Source organism: Anabrus simplex, chromosome 1, assembly GCF_040414725.1.
Source record: "Anabrus simplex isolate iqAnaSimp1 chromosome 1, ASM4041472v1, whole genome shotgun sequence".
NCBI lineage: Eukaryota > Metazoa > Arthropoda > Insecta > Orthoptera > Tettigoniidae > Anabrus > Anabrus simplex.
The window spans coordinates 18,262,579-18,281,507 of NC_090265.1; the positions used below are offsets into that span (position 1 = coordinate 18,262,579).

The 18,929-nt window shown below is 38.4% G+C and overlaps 1 protein-coding gene across 1 annotated transcript in view; it reads right to left on the reverse strand.

Annotated features, from left to right (window-relative positions):
• The window catches only part of LOC136859637 (trypsin alpha-4), a 135,819-nt gene that overhangs the window by 43,291 nt on the left and 73,599 nt on the right, over window positions 1–18,929 (reverse strand). Inside the window, exon 5 of the mRNA XM_067138707.2 lies at window positions 5,035–5,151. Coding sequence (XP_066994808.2) covers window positions 5,035–5,151 — 117 coding nt within the window. The remainder of the gene's footprint in view (window positions 1–5,034; window positions 5,152–18,929) is intronic.

Below are 18,929 nucleotides of genomic sequence, written 5' to 3' on the forward strand. Positions count from 1 at the left end.
ACTGTCACCCTTATTCAACCGTTTCAGCTCTTCAAGTTTTTCTTTAAGAGTGCAAGACCTGTGCTTTCATTTGCTTGCCATTTTCAAGCCTTAACTTAATTGAATTTATCACAGTATAGCTCTGCTAGTAAGCTGAGACAAAGCCAGCCTAACTGAGGAGGTAGAATCACCCAGCACTGTGGCATGCTGCGGTGAGTCACGTGTTCACGTTCTGCAGCGCTACCACTGAGAGAGTGGCAGCTCTTCGCATCCCGGGCATAATGCAAAAGTGTAACCCGTTACCATATTTTAGGAGACAAGATTTAACCTAGTTTTAGTCGTTCTTAACTACCCTACTGTAATTATATAGGTATTTTATTAATGTAACTGCTAAAGAATGGACATTTCAAATTACAGTATGTACTGTACTGTGTTGTAGAAACTATTTTCCTCAGACGGTTGAGGCACTGGCCTTCTGACCCCAACTTGGCAGGTTTGATCCTGGCTCAGTCCCGTGGTATATGAAGGTGCTCAAATACGTCAGCCTCGTGTAAATAGATTTACTGGCACATAAAAGAACTCCTGCGGGAGAAAATCCTGTCATCTAGGCGTCTCCGGAAACTGTATAAGTAGTTTGCGGGACGTAAAAACAACAACATTATTATTAGAAAATATTTTCCAGTTGTTCCAAAAATTTCATCATCCGAATGGACTCCGGTCCCAATTAGTACGGATTAACGAGACTCTACTGTATATACATTATTTGCACAAAATGACCTCACTTCTTGCAAATAATTTGTTGTCCTCAATGTTTAAATTGAAATATGACTTGAAATATGACATGCCTGCCGTAATGTCTCATACAGAATACAATGTCCATTGTTGCTCTTCGTATTTAAAATGGAAGTTCCTTTATGAACCGTTCAAAAAACACTCGAGAACAAATATACACATATTTAATGAGGTAGTTTAACAGTTCTTGCAAACAATGTTTCTGGAATGTTAAATATGAACGACCTTACTTGAAAATGTGGTCGTTTACCCTGAATGCTATAGTTGTTAAGTTTTAACAGAAGTCTTTAATGTGACACCTGGTCAGAAGCTTTGTTCCAGTCCAGAGTCACACAGTCTATTTGTGAGACATCCGTCTGCTCCAAAGAGAACTGCCAATGACTTTTGTTAAACATGTTGTGAAAGATTTTCCCGGAATGAAGCCATGCTCGTTTGAGTTCGACAGGTTTCTCTGCTTGAGAAAATCCAACATACATTTAAAAACTATAGTTCCATATATTTACAAACTCCTGATGTTATCAAAACTGGGTGGTAATCATCTACCTTTTCCTTGTCTCCATCTTTGTCAGAAATCAGCCAGAACAAATCGGTGCTTTGGATCTTTTCCAGTTCTCATATCAAGTAGTCCTGGACATCAGGACTGAAGACCTGTCAAGATGGTTGCTCAGCCCACCTGCCCTCTTGATGAAGCTGGTAAACAGATATGAGCTCATTGGAGAATGTAGAAGAAATGGAATAGCTTCAAGATGGCTATGTTGAAGATATGGAGATCATATGTGTCCCCTTCTTCTGTTGCTCCCTCTGTTGACCTCTGTAGCATAACGGTTAGCGATTTAGCTGCCGTTCTCGGAGGCCTGGATTCAACTCCTGGTACTGCCAGAGATTTTGCAGGAGGACTGGTATGTACGTATGCTCAGTTTTCAGCCTGAAAGCTGGTTGGATCCTCAACAGCTCCACCATTAGCTGTCATAGATGGTGTAGGCATCACTGACGAGGCATACTAGGAAAATGAGGAGTGAGTTACTTTCCCGTTGCTTTCCTCACTAAGCCAGAAGTTGCTATTACATATCAGTCCGTGAAGCTCACTGAAATGATTGCACTATCCAACCATACGAGTAATATTTTCACACCATTCATAACAGGGACTGGCTGCATAAGGAATGGTATTACTAGCATCGCTCATAGCTCGATCACTTTCATATTGTCAAAGGCAAGGATAAGACTGAAACAGGTCAACGAAAGTAACAAAATTGCTGAAGACACAGTGCACTGTAAACACTAGGTCTCGCCAGCAAAGCCATGAGGAGGGCTGGTACATGGTTGAAATGGTACATGCAGCCCACTTCCGTTTCAGGGTGTGCCTAAAACAAAGAGCTGCATCACCTCGGTATGACATGAGTTCACTTACTGTTGCTCTCTCTTCCTACATTGACCTATCATTCTGTTTATCCTATGCTGCATCTTTCCTCAAACAGGTTCAGAATCAACAAAGGTGTCATCCATGTAGTTGTCCACTCAGCAATTTCACTCACCCTCAAGTTAATGCACTCAGTATGACTTAATTTGTTCCATTAATAATAATAATAATGATGATGCAAACTCGTGTCAGTCCTGAGATGGTACAGCTCTTTTCAGGTACACCCCCAATGGAGGTGACATACCAGCCCTCCTGGCATTCTTAAATGTCTGGCAGTACCGGGAATCAAACCCGGGGCCCCAAGGACGGCAGCTAAAAGCGCTAACTGTTATGCTATGGAGGTGGAAATAATAATTTCATTTTAGCCAGCTAAAACCAGGAATTAGTGTATTAAATAAATAAATTAAATAAAAGCAATTTGTACAAGCCCTGTTGTCTTATCAGTTAATTCTTCCCTTGATTACCTGTAATTACCAAGCACCACAGCAAGTGGTGGAGACTTAGCATGTGCTGTGAGGAAGGGTAGCAGGGATACATTTTCTTGACAAGGTCATGGACACTGAGGTATGATTCACCCACTTGCACATTCGTCAGTCTGGCAGTCTCTTTAGTGTCTGTTAGTTTCTTAGAGTGTAGCCAAATACTAAATTACTTATCCATATACATATATAAAATAACTTGTCCTGACTGACTGATTCATCATCACCAAGCCAACACTACTGAACATAAAGAAATGCAATTTTGGGGATACATTCATATTACAATGTAGCTGCTCACTATGGGAGGATTTTTGGAATTCCTTCCCTAAGGCGGTGAAAATGGGAGTGAATTTTAAAAATAAGTGTGTCTTAATCTCAAAAACTAACAGTTCAAAGACATGAAAATTGGAATTTAGTCTCTACTTAAAACAAAAGAGGAACATGTATTTTTTTGTTTTTAGAAAATCCTGTTAACTGGGGGTGAAGAAAGGTAAAAAAATACAGTTGAATACCTTCTATGTGGATACTTATGTCTCAAAAACTGAAGATGTTACAGTCATGAAAATTGGCATTTGGGATCTCCTTTAAAAATAAATTAAAACATTTCTTTTGGAAAATCCAATTAAGGGTGGGTAAATGAATTGAAAAATGAGTTTAATGCTTTGTATGAGGGTACTTATATTACAAAAATTAATGATATTATGGATGTGAAAATTGGTATTTGGAATCTCCTTTAAAAATAAAGATAAATTTCTTTGGGGGGAGGGAATCAAGGGGGGTACAAAAGTTGAATTCTTTTTATGAGGGTATGAATAAGAAGTGGACTTAAACAATACTCTCCTAAGGGATTTTGACTAGGGGATGAGGATTGATGACAAAAATATACGTTTGAATTACGAAATTAAAATGTCAAATGGTATCCTAGGTGTTAAATAACAGAAGGTTTGAAACAAATTTAACCCCTCAGAGAGTTAAATGGGGGTTAAGATCAGAAAACAAATATATTAATTTCTTCCTCTGAAACGGTTTAATGTATGAAGACAAAATTCCATATAGCGGTATATATTTTAAATCCTAGGTGTGAAATAGGAAATATTTTTAAACATTCCACCGCTAAAGTGTCAAACAAGGTTAGTTTCATAAACTAAATGTCCGCCTCCGTAGCGTAACGGTTAGTGTTATTAGCTGCCGTCCTCGGGGGCCCGGGTTCGATTCCTGGTACTGCCAGAAATTTAAGAATGGCAGGAGGGCTGGTATGTGGTTGAAATGGTACATGCAGTTCACCTCCAGTGGGGGTGTGCCTGAAAAGAGCTGCACCACCTCGGTATGAGGACACGAGTTTTTTTATAAACTAAATTATTCACCCTCCAAAACCATTTGGCGTACAAAGTTGTAATTTTACAAGAATGGTCTTTTTTTATGTCGTAGATGTAAAATACCATATACTTCAAAACATTTCTCTCGTAAGAGGTTTAGATAGTAGTTGACTCTCAAAAACACAATGTCCATTGTTTCAAAACCGTTTCACGTATGAACATAACTCTTTTTTATGAAGGGTGGTTTTCTATACCCTAGATGTTCATAAATATTTCAAAACATTCACCCCTTAAAAAGTATCCATTCCTCCATTACTGTTCGATGTACAGAATTAACATTTCACAGGTTGGTCGCTTTTACGTCCTAGATGTTAATTCAGATATGGTTTATGACATACAAATTCTTCTGCACGGGGTTCAAGTGAGTCATAGATTATAAAATAAATAATCATTTCCCCAAAACCATTTGAAGTACGGATTGAGGACGTATTTTACGTGCTCAGCTGACAGTGGACTCTCCAAAATGTAAAACTTTGAATAATAACTTTCATTTTAAAGCCGTAGCGAAGCACTGATATCTTGATAGTTTGTAATATTGTTTCTTTGGTGAAAGTTTTATTGTACGGGATCAAAATGTCAAAAAACTGTTATTACCGCACCTAAGTTGGTAAGCTATCAACGTTTACCTCTAACAAACATAACTATTTTGTAGCATTATCTCACCCTTTTTGTTGTCTGTACATTGTTTTGCCCCCCCTCCCCCAATCGCCACTACTGGCCTCAGCTATGGTGTGCAGGCATTTTATTAGACAGCACTTGGGCTGCCTGCTGGTCAGTTTTGATGAAGTGTTGTCCTCTAACAGATAGCAGAGAGACAGATTTTAAGGCTGAGTTTCAGTGAATTTTGTCAGGTGAACACCAAACGAGTCAGCACAGATCATTGTACATGGTGTGTCGAAAGGAGGGTTTGAATCTGCAATCTGGTAATCTGGAGGCTGACACTACTGCCTGAGAACTTTTCTCTTACGTGTGTTAAGAAGACATTCCTTACCTCTCTCGTAAGTCCCCAGCCGCTGACGACGCAGTTCGATGCATCTGTTGTTGGCACTGGAATGTTTCGCAGAGCAATGGGTCTGACCGAGTTGCTTGTGGTGAAAGGTGTGCTTACCTGGCGACAGACAGAAAGGAGTTACATGCAACAAGAGCTGCTTCTAGGACACTTACAATGTCATTCAGTGTGGAAGTGACTGGTTAAGAGCACAATGGGGAGAAGCTCTTGATGGGGGAGGTGGATGATTCAGGAGACTGCTGAGGGCTATTGCACTAGACCAAAAAGTGATTGAAAATAGAACTCAAAGAATCAGAGTAGGTGCTTACTGTAATCTGCTTGTTTTCTATAATTAACAAAATTATTTAGATTTTTTTTTTCTCATTTGCTAATCATGGGAACAATAGGCTTTTGAGTATTACTGGTTATTAATTGTATTTTTAAAGTTAATGGATTGAATTATTATCAGCCCATTTTTGTAATTATGTGTGCAATAGCATATTTGTATTAACGGTATTTGTCACAATTGACAGGATAATTAACCTATCTTGAGGGAGTCTGTGAAAGGATTTTGTGTAAAACCAAATAATCCTTTCTTAAATCCTTGTAGTCAACATCATTATTTCTTTCCTTGGACTTTGTATTAAATTTCCATTATTCCCTTTTTTATTTTTGACTGTAATTATTTATATATAACTTGCTAGCTCTTTTGGTATTGGTGTTAAACATTGTGATATTCTAGTCTATATTGAAATCAATCAATCAGTCAGTCAATCAATCAATCAATCAATCAATCAATCAATCAATCAATCAATCAATCAATCAATCAATCAATCAATCAATCAATCCTGATTTACATTTAGGGCAGTCGCCCAGGTGGCAGATTCCCTATCTGTTGTTTTCCTAGCCTTTTCTTAAAACCCTCCCCACCAATAGTGTTCAAGATAGGATAGGAATGGTAGGAGGGGAGTATTCATTCTCGTGAAAGAAGAATTTGTAAGCTACGAAAAAGTTAAAGATGACAAGCACAACATTCTAGGAATAGAGCTCATCTCTAAAGATAATAGGCAACTTGATGTCTTTGGAGTGTACAGACTGGGAAAGGGTAGTGCAGATGCTGATTCAGAATTATTTGATAAGATAATCAGCTATGTGGGAAATGATAAGGAAAGGAACGTGATTGTAGCAGGTGATCTCAATTTACAAAATGTCAATTGGGAAGGTAATGAAAACGACAGGAAGCATGACCAACAAATGGCAAATAAGTTAATATGGGAAGGGCATATGATTCAGAAAGTGATGGAACCAACTAGAGGGAAGAATATTCTGGATATGGTGCTGGTAAAACCAGATGAGCTCTATAGAGAAACTGAAGTAATAGATGGTATTAGTGATCACGAAGCTGATTTTGTAGTAATTAAAAATAAATGTGACAGAAAGGAAGATATTGAAATGAAATGTTGTATAGCTTTTAGTGCCGGGATATCCCAGGACGGGTTCGGCTCGCCAGGTGCAGGTCTTTCTACTTGACTCCCGTAGGCGACCTGCGCGTTGTGATGAGGATGAAATGATGATGAAGACAACACATACACCCAGTACCCGTGCCATTGGAATTAACCAATTAAGGTTAAAATCCCCGTCCCAGCCAGGAATTGAACCAGGGACCCTCTGAACCGAAGGCCAGTATGCTGACCGTTCAGCCAACAAGTTGGACAGGAAGATATTAAAATTAGGACTATTAGGTAGTACCATATGGCTGATAAAACAGGCATGAGGGAGTTTTTAATAAGTAACTATAATCAGTGGAAAACGATAAATAAAAGTGTAAACAGACTCTGGGATGGCTTTAAAGCAATTGTTGAGGAATGTGAAAATAGGTTTGTACCTTTAAAGGTGGTAAGGAATGGTAAAGACCCACTATATTATAACAGAGAAGTAAAGAGGCTAAGAAGGAGGTGCAGGTTGGAAAGAAATAGAGTTAGAAATGGCTGTGGAAGTAAGGAGAAGTTGAAGGAACTTACTGGGAAATTGAATCTAGCAAAGAAGTCAGCTAAGGATAACATGATGGCAAGCATAATTGGCAGTCATACAAATTTTAGTGAAAAATGGAAGGGTATGTATAGGTACTTTAAGGCAGAAACAGGTTCCAAGAAGGATATTCCAGGAATCATTAATGAACAAGGGAAGTGTGTATGCGAGGATCTTCAAAAGGCAGAAGTATTCAGTCAGCAGTATGTAAAGATTGTTGGTTACAAGGATAATGTCCCATAGAGGAGGTGACTAATGCTAAAGAAGTATTAAAATTTACCTATGACGGCAATTACATTTACATTAAGATACAAAAGATGAAAACTAGAAAAGCAGCTGGAATTGATAAGGTTTCGGGGGATATACTAAAGACAATGGGTTGGGATATAGTACCATATCTGAAGTACTTGTTTGATTTTTGTTTACATGAAGGAACTTTACCAAATGAATGGAGAGTTGCTATAGTAGCCCCTATATATAAAGGAAAGGGTGATAGGCATAAAGCTGAAAATTACAGGCCAGTCAGTTTGACATGCATTGCATGTAAGCTTTGGGAAAGCATTCTTTCTGATTATATTAGACATGTTTGTGAAATTAATAACTGATTTGATAGAAGGAAGTTTGGGTTTAGGAAAGGCTATTCCACTGAAGCCCAACTTGTAGGATTCCAGCAAGGTATAGCAAATATTCTGGATTCAGGAGGTCAGTTGGACTGGTATCACGATTTACCTGTCTAAGGCATTTGATAGGGTAGATCATGAGAGACTACTGGCAAAAATGAGTGCAATTGGACTTGACAAAGAGTGACTGGATAGGTGGCTCTGTTTCTAGAAAACAGAACTCAGAGAATTAGAGTAGGTGAAGCTTTATCTGTCCCTGTAATAATTAAGAGGGGAATTCCTCAAGCCAGTATTACTGGACCTTTATGTTTTCTTATATATATCAATGATATGTGTAAAGAAGTCGAATCAGAGATAAGGCTTTTTGCAGATGATGTTATTCTGTACAGAGTAATAAATAAGTTACAAGATAGTGAGCAACTGCAAAATGACCTTGATAATATTGTGAGATGGACGGTAGGCAATGGTATGATGATAAACGGGGATAAAAGTCAGGTTGTGAGTTTCACAAATAGGAAAAGTCTTCTCAGTTTTTATTACTGCATTGATGGGGGTGAAAGTTCCTTTTGGGGATAATTGCAAGTATATAGGTGTTAATATAAGGAAAGATCTTCATTGGGGTGATCACATAAATATGATTGTTAATAAAGGGTACAGATCTTTGCACATGGTTATGAGGGTGTTTGGGGTTGTAGTAAGTTAAGGATGTAAAGGAGAGGGCATGTAAGTCTCTGGTAAGACCCCAACTAGACTATGGTTCCAGTGTATGGGACCCTCACCAGAATTACTTGATTCAATAACTGGGAAAAACCAAAGAAGAGCAGCTCGATTTGTTCTGGGTGATTTCCGACAAAAGAGTAGCTTTACAAAAATGTTGCAAAGTTTGGGCTGGGAAGACTAGGGAGAAAGGAGACGAGCTGCTCGACTAAGCGATATGTTACATGTGATAAAATTCATTATTGGGTCCGTATTGAAAATATTTGTATTAAATAACACTTGAATGTTTTATTGTTCATCCACCTATTCAATACATTACAATTTTTAAAAATTAGGACATTGTTCTTATCAAAATTATTAACATGATATTAATATATTATATGGTACATGTTTCGCCTATCAATAGTAGGGATCATCAGTCACATTTTTCACCTTAGGATAGATCAGGTACCTGATTGGAAATAATTTATGAATGCTGTTAAAAACTATGTCATTTAAAATGTATAGGAGATTGTTAAATACTATTTCAATATAAAATGAAGTATGATGTTCTTTGACAATATTTGTTATAATATTGGAGTCTAAAAACATGATAATTATTTGACGATTATGACATACTAAATGTATTACAACAGAGATAAAAATCAGAAAACTCATTCCATTTAGTTGTCAGATGGCGTATTGTTAAAAACTTATGGAAAGTTGAGCAATGGTAATGGTCGTTGGTTCTTGAAGTTATAAAATATTGATTTTCATTTATTTGCTTATAAATATTGGAGAATTTTCATATGGTTTAGTTCCTTTTGAGATAATAGTAGTTGGAAATGTTGGTGCCGTAGGCTATATTGAAGTCTTTGTAGGCGTCATTAGACCATCTTCTTTGATGTGGTGAGAGTTTGTAATGGGTATGGCTCTTTGCTGTTGGGCGTCTTAAAGTGAGCGTATTAGTTGGAAGGGAACGTTGTTGTCATTCGGTGGTTAGCCAAATATATGATGAGTTCCCTTCGACCTCTGAGATGTTAGCTTACGTTGAGAGTTTTAGTTTTTATAAAATTGTAATGTATTGAATAGGTGGATGAATAATAAAACATTCAAGTGTTATTGAATATAAGTGGTATGTTCTGAGCTGTAAGTGGAGAGACGGCGTGGAATGACATTTGTAGATGAATAAGTTTGAGTGGTGTCTTTAAAAGTAGGAACGATCACAATATGAAGATAAAGTTGGAATTGAAGAAGACAAATTGGGGCAAATATTCGTTTATAGGAAGGGGAGTTAGGGATTGGAATAACTTACCAAGGGAGATGTTCAATAAATTCCCAATTTCTTTGCAATCATTTAAGAAAAGGCTAGGAAAACAACAGATAGGGAATCTGCCACCTGGGCGACTCCCCTAAATGCAGATCAGTAGTGACTGATAAAATTGTGGCAGGGACATGGGTTTTCTATTCTCAAATTCTTGTATTTACCTCAAGATTTACTTTGTGACAAATCTACTGATTTGCATATTTGTTCCCAAGTTTTTAAAAAAGCATTTTGTGTTAATGCTTGCATATAACTGTGACTATCAAACTCCCTAAGATTTTTGTCACCATTAGCAGGACATGAAAAAGAGAGTGTCACGAAAGTTAAACACAGTGTGACATCCTGTAACGATTAAGTGTGGGTTGGGGGGGGAGTCCTGCAGGGATATATTATTAGACCTTTATATTTTCTTATGGTTATAAATGAAGGCTTTTTGCAGATAATGCTATACTGCATAGAGTAGTAAATAAGTTACAGAGACAACCCCAACAATGTTGCGAGGTGGATAGCAGCCAAGGGAGTCAGGTTGTATATTTCACCAGGAGAAAAAGTACTTTCAGTTTTAATGATTGTGTCGATGGGGTACCCATAAGTAATTAAGTGTTAACAAAAGGGTAATCATATTATTGAGGTCATAAATAAAAGTTAGAGGGTATTTAGTGGTTGTAGTCAGGATCCAAAGGAGAGGGATTATAAGTCTCTGGTAAGCCCCCAATTAGTGTATGATTCCAGTGTATGGGACTACTTGATATGATAATTGTAAAAGATTCAAAAGTAGGCATCAAAATTTGTTCTGTGTGTTTTCCCACCAAAGATGAAAAGTGTTGCAAACTTTGGGCTCGGAAGACTTGGGAGTAAGGAGATGAGCTGTTCGACTATGTGGTATATAAATGCTTACAATATAGTGATTATTTTAATCCACCTATTCAATACAAATTGTTTTGTGTTGCTAGTTCATACGAATTTACAGGGACATGTTTCGCTTTATTTACAAGCATCTTCAGCCTACATAATTGTCTCAAGGTTAAGACCTGTCATATTTGGATTGTTTTTACAAATTTTTTTGCTTGAGTATAAATCCATGTTATAGTAATAATATGTAAAAACATAGGAAATATGTACACATTAAAAGTATGACAATATGAATTACAATGTTGAATTGAAGTAACCCTTAATTCTAAAATACATTGACGTCCAAAACATAGTAACTACAATTTAAAATTTTTTTGGTTAAAATTGTTTTCACAATTACAATGTTGAATTGGAGTAACCCTTAATTCTAAAATACATTGACATCCCAAACATAGTAACTACAATTTGAAAATTTGGCTAAAATTGTTTTCACTGTAATATGGGTTTAAATTTGAGTCATAAATATAAACTGAAGGTTAAAATATAGGAGCCAATTTTTCTAAAATCCATTGATTTCTGGAACACAGTAACTTCCGATATTGAGAATTTGGTTAATAATTGTGATCTCCAATGCAAATTATTTAAAAACAACTATGATTTGACAATTTGTATTGAATAGGTGGATTAAAATAATCACTATATTGTAAGCATTTATAGCAAATTTCAATACGGGTCTGATCATGACATTAGTTACATGTAATATGTTGTATGTTCCGAATTGTCTGTGGAGTAATGTGTCGTTCATAATGTTTCGAGTGGCACAGGTTGAAGAATATCCCTTGAAGATGAGGAGCAATCTGGAAGACCTTCCATGACTGTCATGGAATGATTTTGGGAACTTCTGCACGAGGATCATTGTAGAACAATCACCATCACTGCAGACCTTTTTCGGTCTGTCGTATAGTTGGTGTGTCAAGATCTCTGTAAACGCCCCACGGATGATCCATCATTCACATCCAGGATCATCATCAATGACGAGACTTGAGCCTATGAGTACAAAGCTTAACGAAGTTTGTTCAGTGACTCTGCCCAGTTTATTGCAACATTTCATGTTGGCTCATTGCTCCACCTACCACACACACGTGTGTTCACAAAAGCACCACTATATTGTAACAATTTCCAATGTGAGCACAACAATGTCTCTTGGTACACTGCCTTATCAAGCTTGAAAATCAGTGTAGTCCTGTTCTGCCTTCTGTTGCCGCATTATGGAGCTAGACTGGGAACGTTCTGGTGAGGTAAGTTAGGGATATCCTGACACACTAAGCAAAAACCTATAATTTTGATCATGCTTTATTTGCAAAATATTTCAATTGTTTTCCTGGTGATTTCGTACAGAGTTAATTTATGTTTTCTATTATTTATGGCAAAAAATAACATTTCATAACATTTTAAATTAACAAATAAATAAAGTATGCAATGATGTCCACTTCTCCCGCACTTAGGGAGAACCTGACCCTAGGTAAGACATTGGAATAGTTACACAACTATTACAACTGGTATAAGATTTATTTACATTGCATTTATTTACTTAATTTTTTTTTTACCCGTTCTGGAACCTAAGTAGCATAACGACCTGCTGCGTTTTAACCAGAGCCCCTTTTGCCACCACTTTTCAGAGTTCCTGAAGGGCCTTCACAGCTACCATAGCAGTCCCAGGGCCCTCGAAGTCCCCACTGTACTTCACCTCTACAGGCAGTCCCCTACTTTGGCTGTCCAAACTCCTTAGACCAGAGGATGGAATTAATTTATTCACACACATTTTTTAATTTACAATAACCTGCACTGGTCGAATGCCCTCTAACATTTCATTTATTTTCTCTGTTGCTGTTTATTCTCTTCTTGAATATCTGTACAGATTTTGGAAAAGGATCAAACACTACCCCTGGTAAACTGTTCCACTCCTTCACACCCTTCCCAATGAATGAAAATTTACCCCAATCGCTTCTGCTAAAATTCCTTCTAATTTTATATTTGTGGTCAGTCCTGCCAATATAATTATTTTCCAACTGAAGCCTCTCACGGATATCTCCCCATGCTTCTTCTCTTGTATAGGTTCTATATAATCCTATAAGTCTAGTTTTCTCTCTTCTCTTACTTAAAGTTTCCCACCCGAGTTCCTTTAACATTTCTGATACACTACACTACTCTTTCTCCTGAAATCCCCTGGTACAAATCTTGCTGCTTTCCTCTGCACACTATCTATTTCTTTTATTAGGTATTCTTGGTGAGGATCCCAAACACTGTTCGCATATTCCAATAATGGACGAACCATACTCAAGTAACTTTTTTCTTTTAATTCTTTGTTGCATCCTTTAAGTAGCCTCATTATGACATGTAACAATCTGTATGCTTTCCCAACAATGTCGTCAACATGACCCTTCCAGTGCAAATTACTTTCAAATCTCACACCTAAGTATTTGCACTTGCCATCTTTTGGGATAACTACCTCATCCAAAGTATATTCAAATAAATAGGTATGCTGATTTGTAAATGGAATGCTATATCGGTCAAAACTTATTGGACTTTTATCAAAAACACGTTTAGAAGTAAAAATCATAGCTGTGTGAGTAGTTAACCACTGAAAAGCTTTGCTCATAACCTGTAAAATAGTTTTCCGGCATTCATCTATGTCGGTATGAGAAAAATAAAACACAAAATAATCTGCAAAGGCCAAAACTCACACTAAAGGAGTTATTATGGATTCCAATTCTCGCTTATATAATGCAAATAATACTCCACTTAATATTGAACTCTGGGGTAATCCATGAGACGTCTGGCGACTAGGAAATTGATACTGTGCAGATTTTAGGGTGATTGTACGATTTGTAAATAATTGATGCAAAATGGAGATGAAGTTAAAGGGAAAGCCGGTCATAGATAATTTTTCCCATAATATATGTAGTAAAACAGAGTCATAAGCACCTTTTATATCTAGGAATATAGCTATGGTAGATTGTTTTCTCTACCAGGCTAACAATATATCAAGGATGAATATGGTAACTGAATCATGCGTACTACGCCCCTTTATAAAGGCAAATTGGTACTTACGGAAAAGATTATAATAATATAATACCTATATTAATCGTCTAAGTATAATTTTACAAAATGTTTTACGAATACACGAACTTAAAACAATACCACGGAAATGTTCTGGAACATCAGGTTTTTTTTAAGGTTTTAATATAGGTTTTACCAAAAAGTTGTTCCATTGCATGGGGATGTGAACTGGATATAGAATATCATTACAATACCGGAGGATAAGTTGAGCCTGTGAAGGAAGTAGTCTGATCATATTATATGTTATCGCATCCGGTCCAGGCGAGGAACTATTTGTCGTTGATATCACCGTTTGAAGTTCGTGAAAGGTTATAGGTTGCATTAATATGGAGAAATGATGATGTGCTGGTGCTACTGGTGAAATAAAAGGGGGTAGGGTATAATCAGGGGTGATTGATTGAAGAAACTCAGTTAGCACGGTTCTGGAAAACGAATACTGGGACTGACGCTGAAAAGTTCTTGTTATCATACGTATTGAATTCCATAACTGAGAGGGAGGGATATGTGACGTTAATGATGATAGAAACATTCTCCAAGCATTGCGCTTTTTAGTGTTAAAAATGAGTTTGGTTTTAGCAATGTGTTTTTTTAATTGCAAATAATTATCTTGAGTCATAGATTGACGATAATGTTGGAATAATATTTTACACCGATAAATTAGTTCATGGCATTCCTTATCCCACCATTTTATTAATTGAGATGGTAAAGGATTAGTTGTCTTGATCGGTTTACATGGGTGATAAGTATTTAGGTATTGAGTCAAAAAGGCGAGGAGGGTAGGAAATGTTATCGTGTTACCGCGTTCTTGCTGTAATATATGTGTGACGTATTCGCGATATGTCTGATTATTACATTTTTTGTAGGAACGTATATTACTAACGTGATCCGTTTTTTGCAGTGAATTAATAGATTTACTAAGACAATAAGTGATAAGAATAGGAGAATGATCACTAGTATGGGTATCAGCTAAGGTATGCCATGTGGTGGATGGGACCATGTGAGTACTGCACTGGGAGGGGGAACCTGGGGGAGACCCGTCATTAATAATTGTAAAATTATGTTGATTGGACATTAATAGCAAGTTAGATCCTTTTGACGTATCCACTGAGCCTCCCCAGTCAGTATGGTGACAACTGAAGTCTCCAAAAACAAAAACATATTGGACTTGGTCGAATTGCGAGAAAAAAATGCGACCTTCGACCTTTCGTAATATATATGTGTGGGGGAGAATATAACTTGATAAAATAAAGATTATTGTAAATGAGTCCTATAACATAAGTTCGATGTATTGCATTATTAATTGCTAGAGGAGTATAACTTAGTGAATTCTGAATACATATAGCTACGCCATCGTAACCATCACCATCATGTCTTAGTATTTGATAACCTGATATCTGAAAATGAGAATGCGAAGTAAACCAAGTTTCTTGTAACATTATGAAATTTGCCTGGTATTCTTTGATTAGCAATTGAAATTCGTGCCGTTTAGGAATTGCACTTCTAACATTCTATTGAAGAATGTTGATTATAAACAGTTAGAATATCAGCTATATGATTCCGCAATTTATAAATAACAGGACTGAGTTGAGGCTCATTCCTCAAGATTTGAATTAGCATTAAGATGATGCGCTGAATTTCTTTTTGAAGATGTTGCTTCGTTTGGGCGAATAATGGGGCCTGTAGGGCCGACGTATCTCTCTGAACTGGATGTTGGAAGGAGGAAGTATTAGGTTGCACTGTCCCATTTGTTGCTGACATACTCGGATTAGAAGAAATCCTTTCTGGAGGGATGTGCTCATTACGAATGATAGATAAATAACCTTTTCTATCATATCCTAGCTCAGATGTAGGAGGCTGAGACTGCATTACTACCTGCGTGAAGTTCCGTTTAGGCGGATTTTCTGAAGGAGGAGACCTACTCTCCTATGATAATCGAGGAAACTGTGTAGGGTATTGATCTGGATAATAAACGAGAAGAGCTATTTTAGATTTTGCCTCAGTAAAGGAGATGTGTTCAGTACTCATTATAACTTGATATCGTTGTTCCGGACATTCATCAGATCCTGTTAAATGCTCCCTTTTACAATAACCATACTGGATAAATTGTTCCGTACACTGGTTGGTGGCATGCAATTGAGAGCATTTACCACATCTGTGATTTTTCGCCTGACATTGTTTCTCCGTGTGTCCATATCTCTGACATTTTCTACATCGAATAGGGGAAAAGACAAATGGTTCGACATCCAAAAACACTTTATGTAACGCCACTTGGTGTGGGAGAGATTATGCACGAAAAATGATCTTTACAGATCCTGTGGGTAGAAACTCTGTGTGGTCATTCTGTACCTTTTGATTAAGACGTTGGACTGCCTTAATAGGTAATGGAGTTTTCAAATTGTGGAGAATGTCATCATTTGAAAAGTTCTTATCTACATCTCGTATTAGGGCCTATACCTACACGGAGAACGTTTGACGAAGGGATGTATGCCTTGATTTTTAATGATTCCAATATTGGATTGCGTAAGAACGCGTTAGCTTGAGTAGCTGAATGAAAAGTAACTTGAATCCTATTTCTGTCTTTTCTTTGAATCGATTTAACATTTAAATCTTGCTCATAAAACCGTCGCCCAAGCGCCATAGGATGTAACTGACCTATGTTCTTGTCCGCGGTCGATTCTACGAATACTATAAAAGGGCCGTAATGATATTTGTTATAATACTTAGGTATAGCATTCGATGGTTGTGTCTCGTTTCGTTGCTCCTGCTGTTGCTCAGATGAATGATTCTTGTTTAAAGGAGGTTGTCCTTGTAGATCACTTGTAGTTGAGTTGGGTTGTTGTAACTGCACTGAATTGGAAGATTCACTATTTATGGATTCCTCATCCATTGGTACCTCAACTTCTTTCTCCACGATTAATTGATCGGTTGTAAGTGGCATATGACCCCCACTGGAGGCCGCCATGGCGTACTATCCCCTCACTACACACACTCGAGAACACTAATAACCAAACGCCGCACACGAGTAATTCTCAAACACGAACTGTACTGCCGCATGGCGAACATACAACTGAAACTGTGGTATTAACGCACCATTAAACCCTGTCCCCAAAAATGTATCCCGGTTTAGAGATTCAGGAAGATCTCAACGGTGTCGAAATCTCCCAGCTTGTCTTGTCTAGATCACCCCGAGTTCCATTGGCAGGCAAGAGTTGGCAGCACTTACCAAGCTGAAGGTCTGGCGATTTGGAAATGACATTACCGGTTCTCCAAAACTTGCTTTGTGCGCCTAACCTCAAATACTATCCTAAAAATATTGCATATCTATCAACTTCGTTACATAACCTACTCATTATTGTACCAGGAATGCCTATGACCTGGCACATCATATTTATAATTCATCATTTGTTAAAGAATTTTCAAGCTTTAACATTGGAAACAGCCTGCCGAATGAATGTTCTCAACTCAGCTGCTTGCTATAGGAGTGAGAGAGACAGGGCAAGGAACCGGCTGAGTGACCTAATCGCCACGTGCTATAGACCCACCCGTCTGAAGTGATCTGGAAACATTTTAATATCTACTAAACGGCTTAAGTTGGAAAATATGAGCTGCACCTGCGTGAAGCCCGCATTTAGAAAGGAAAGTAGCTAAAATTTGAAACAAATCCATCCAATAATTTCAGAGACAGTGAGGTGGAAATGAAACCATATTTTCGTCGCTTTGAACAGCGAGCCGGTCAGCCATAGGTATAAGAGGTCAATGACTCGCCGAGTATAACATACACATCATCGACGTCTCTCAAGTGGACTACACAACTCGTCGCAGAAGACTCTCCTGCTATTTTTTGATCGGCCGGGTGGCTACATATCTTTACTATCCGCTCGCGCCGAGCCAACAAAGCATATAGGCCGACTCCTCGTTGGATGTCAGCCTCCCTACCATCAACCACCATGACGACCACCACCATCACCACTATCTTTGCAACCCCTGCTCACACCTTCTCCTCCCTTTCCATCACAACTGTTACGCGGTCCCATTCATCGCCGCTTCTATCCACCTCTCTTCCCGCACTACCTCCTGTTGATCCACCTCGACTATTACGTATTCCTCCCCGCTACTTCACCCGCCCTTTTACGCCGTCTACATCTGCCTTGCCAACCAGTAGGTCACCACCACCGTCCGTCGTACCAGCAGCAGCCGCTCATCAACTTTCATCACCGTCAGCAACATCAGCCACAAACGAAGTCTTCAGTTGCGTCTCCGCGGCGTAAGCCCACTCATCCCGGCAACCGACATTCAAGAAAAACTCCGCCTTCACGCCATACCCGCCAAGAGGGCGTTCTGTATCTACAACTCCACCGGCCCGACATAATCAGACTTTAGCTTCACAGCGCAGCAGCCGTCGCCCACCTGATCTCCAACAGAGCACTTCTCTACGGCCGTCATCATACCGTCAAACCCTCTCGCTCACCTCCCCGCCTTAGCCATCGCACCTCCACATCTCGTCGCCATACCCGGCCAGATCATCCCCACTTTCAGCGTTCTTTCCATGTCCGTCCACCTACTTCCTCTGCTAATCTCTCCCCGCCTACCCTTGCACATCTCCAACACCTCATAACTGTCCTTTACCATATCGCTTCAACACTTCACCACCTTACCTTTCCACGCAACTTCCTTCTCGAAACTTTGGTGTAAACCTCCATCTAAATTTATTTCCCCAAGCCGAGTGGCTCCTCCATAATATTCACATCGCTTACCCAGCTCCTACATCTACAAGCATCACATTACTCTCTTCACTGCTCCTGGCCCGAGAGATCGCGTTACGATCTAGGGGGCCCGCCTCGCTCTCCGGGTGGGGAATGGAAACTTTTTCGTCGTTGTCCGAGTATAACCAGTTGAAATCTGCAACTCGACCATGTAAGGTGATGATACCGTCGTGTCGCGCTGCGCGAAGTCGGAGTGAAGGTTCGGCGTATAAGAAGGCGATACTTATAAATTTCAGCCGCGTCGTGGACTTGTAAAAATTTCAAAATGCATCTAAGTCGAACTCTGTGTAAGACAAAATTTAGGAATTTCTACCGAGTTGTGGACTTGTAAATTTTCAAGATGTATTTAAGTTGAACTCAAAACAATACGAGACTTATACATTTCTACCGAGTTGTGGATTGTCAATTTTTCAATGTGCATTTAATTCGAACTATGTCATTCTCAGATATAGCCTTACGGACATTGAAAAGACTGTGTGTGATAATTTGAACTTG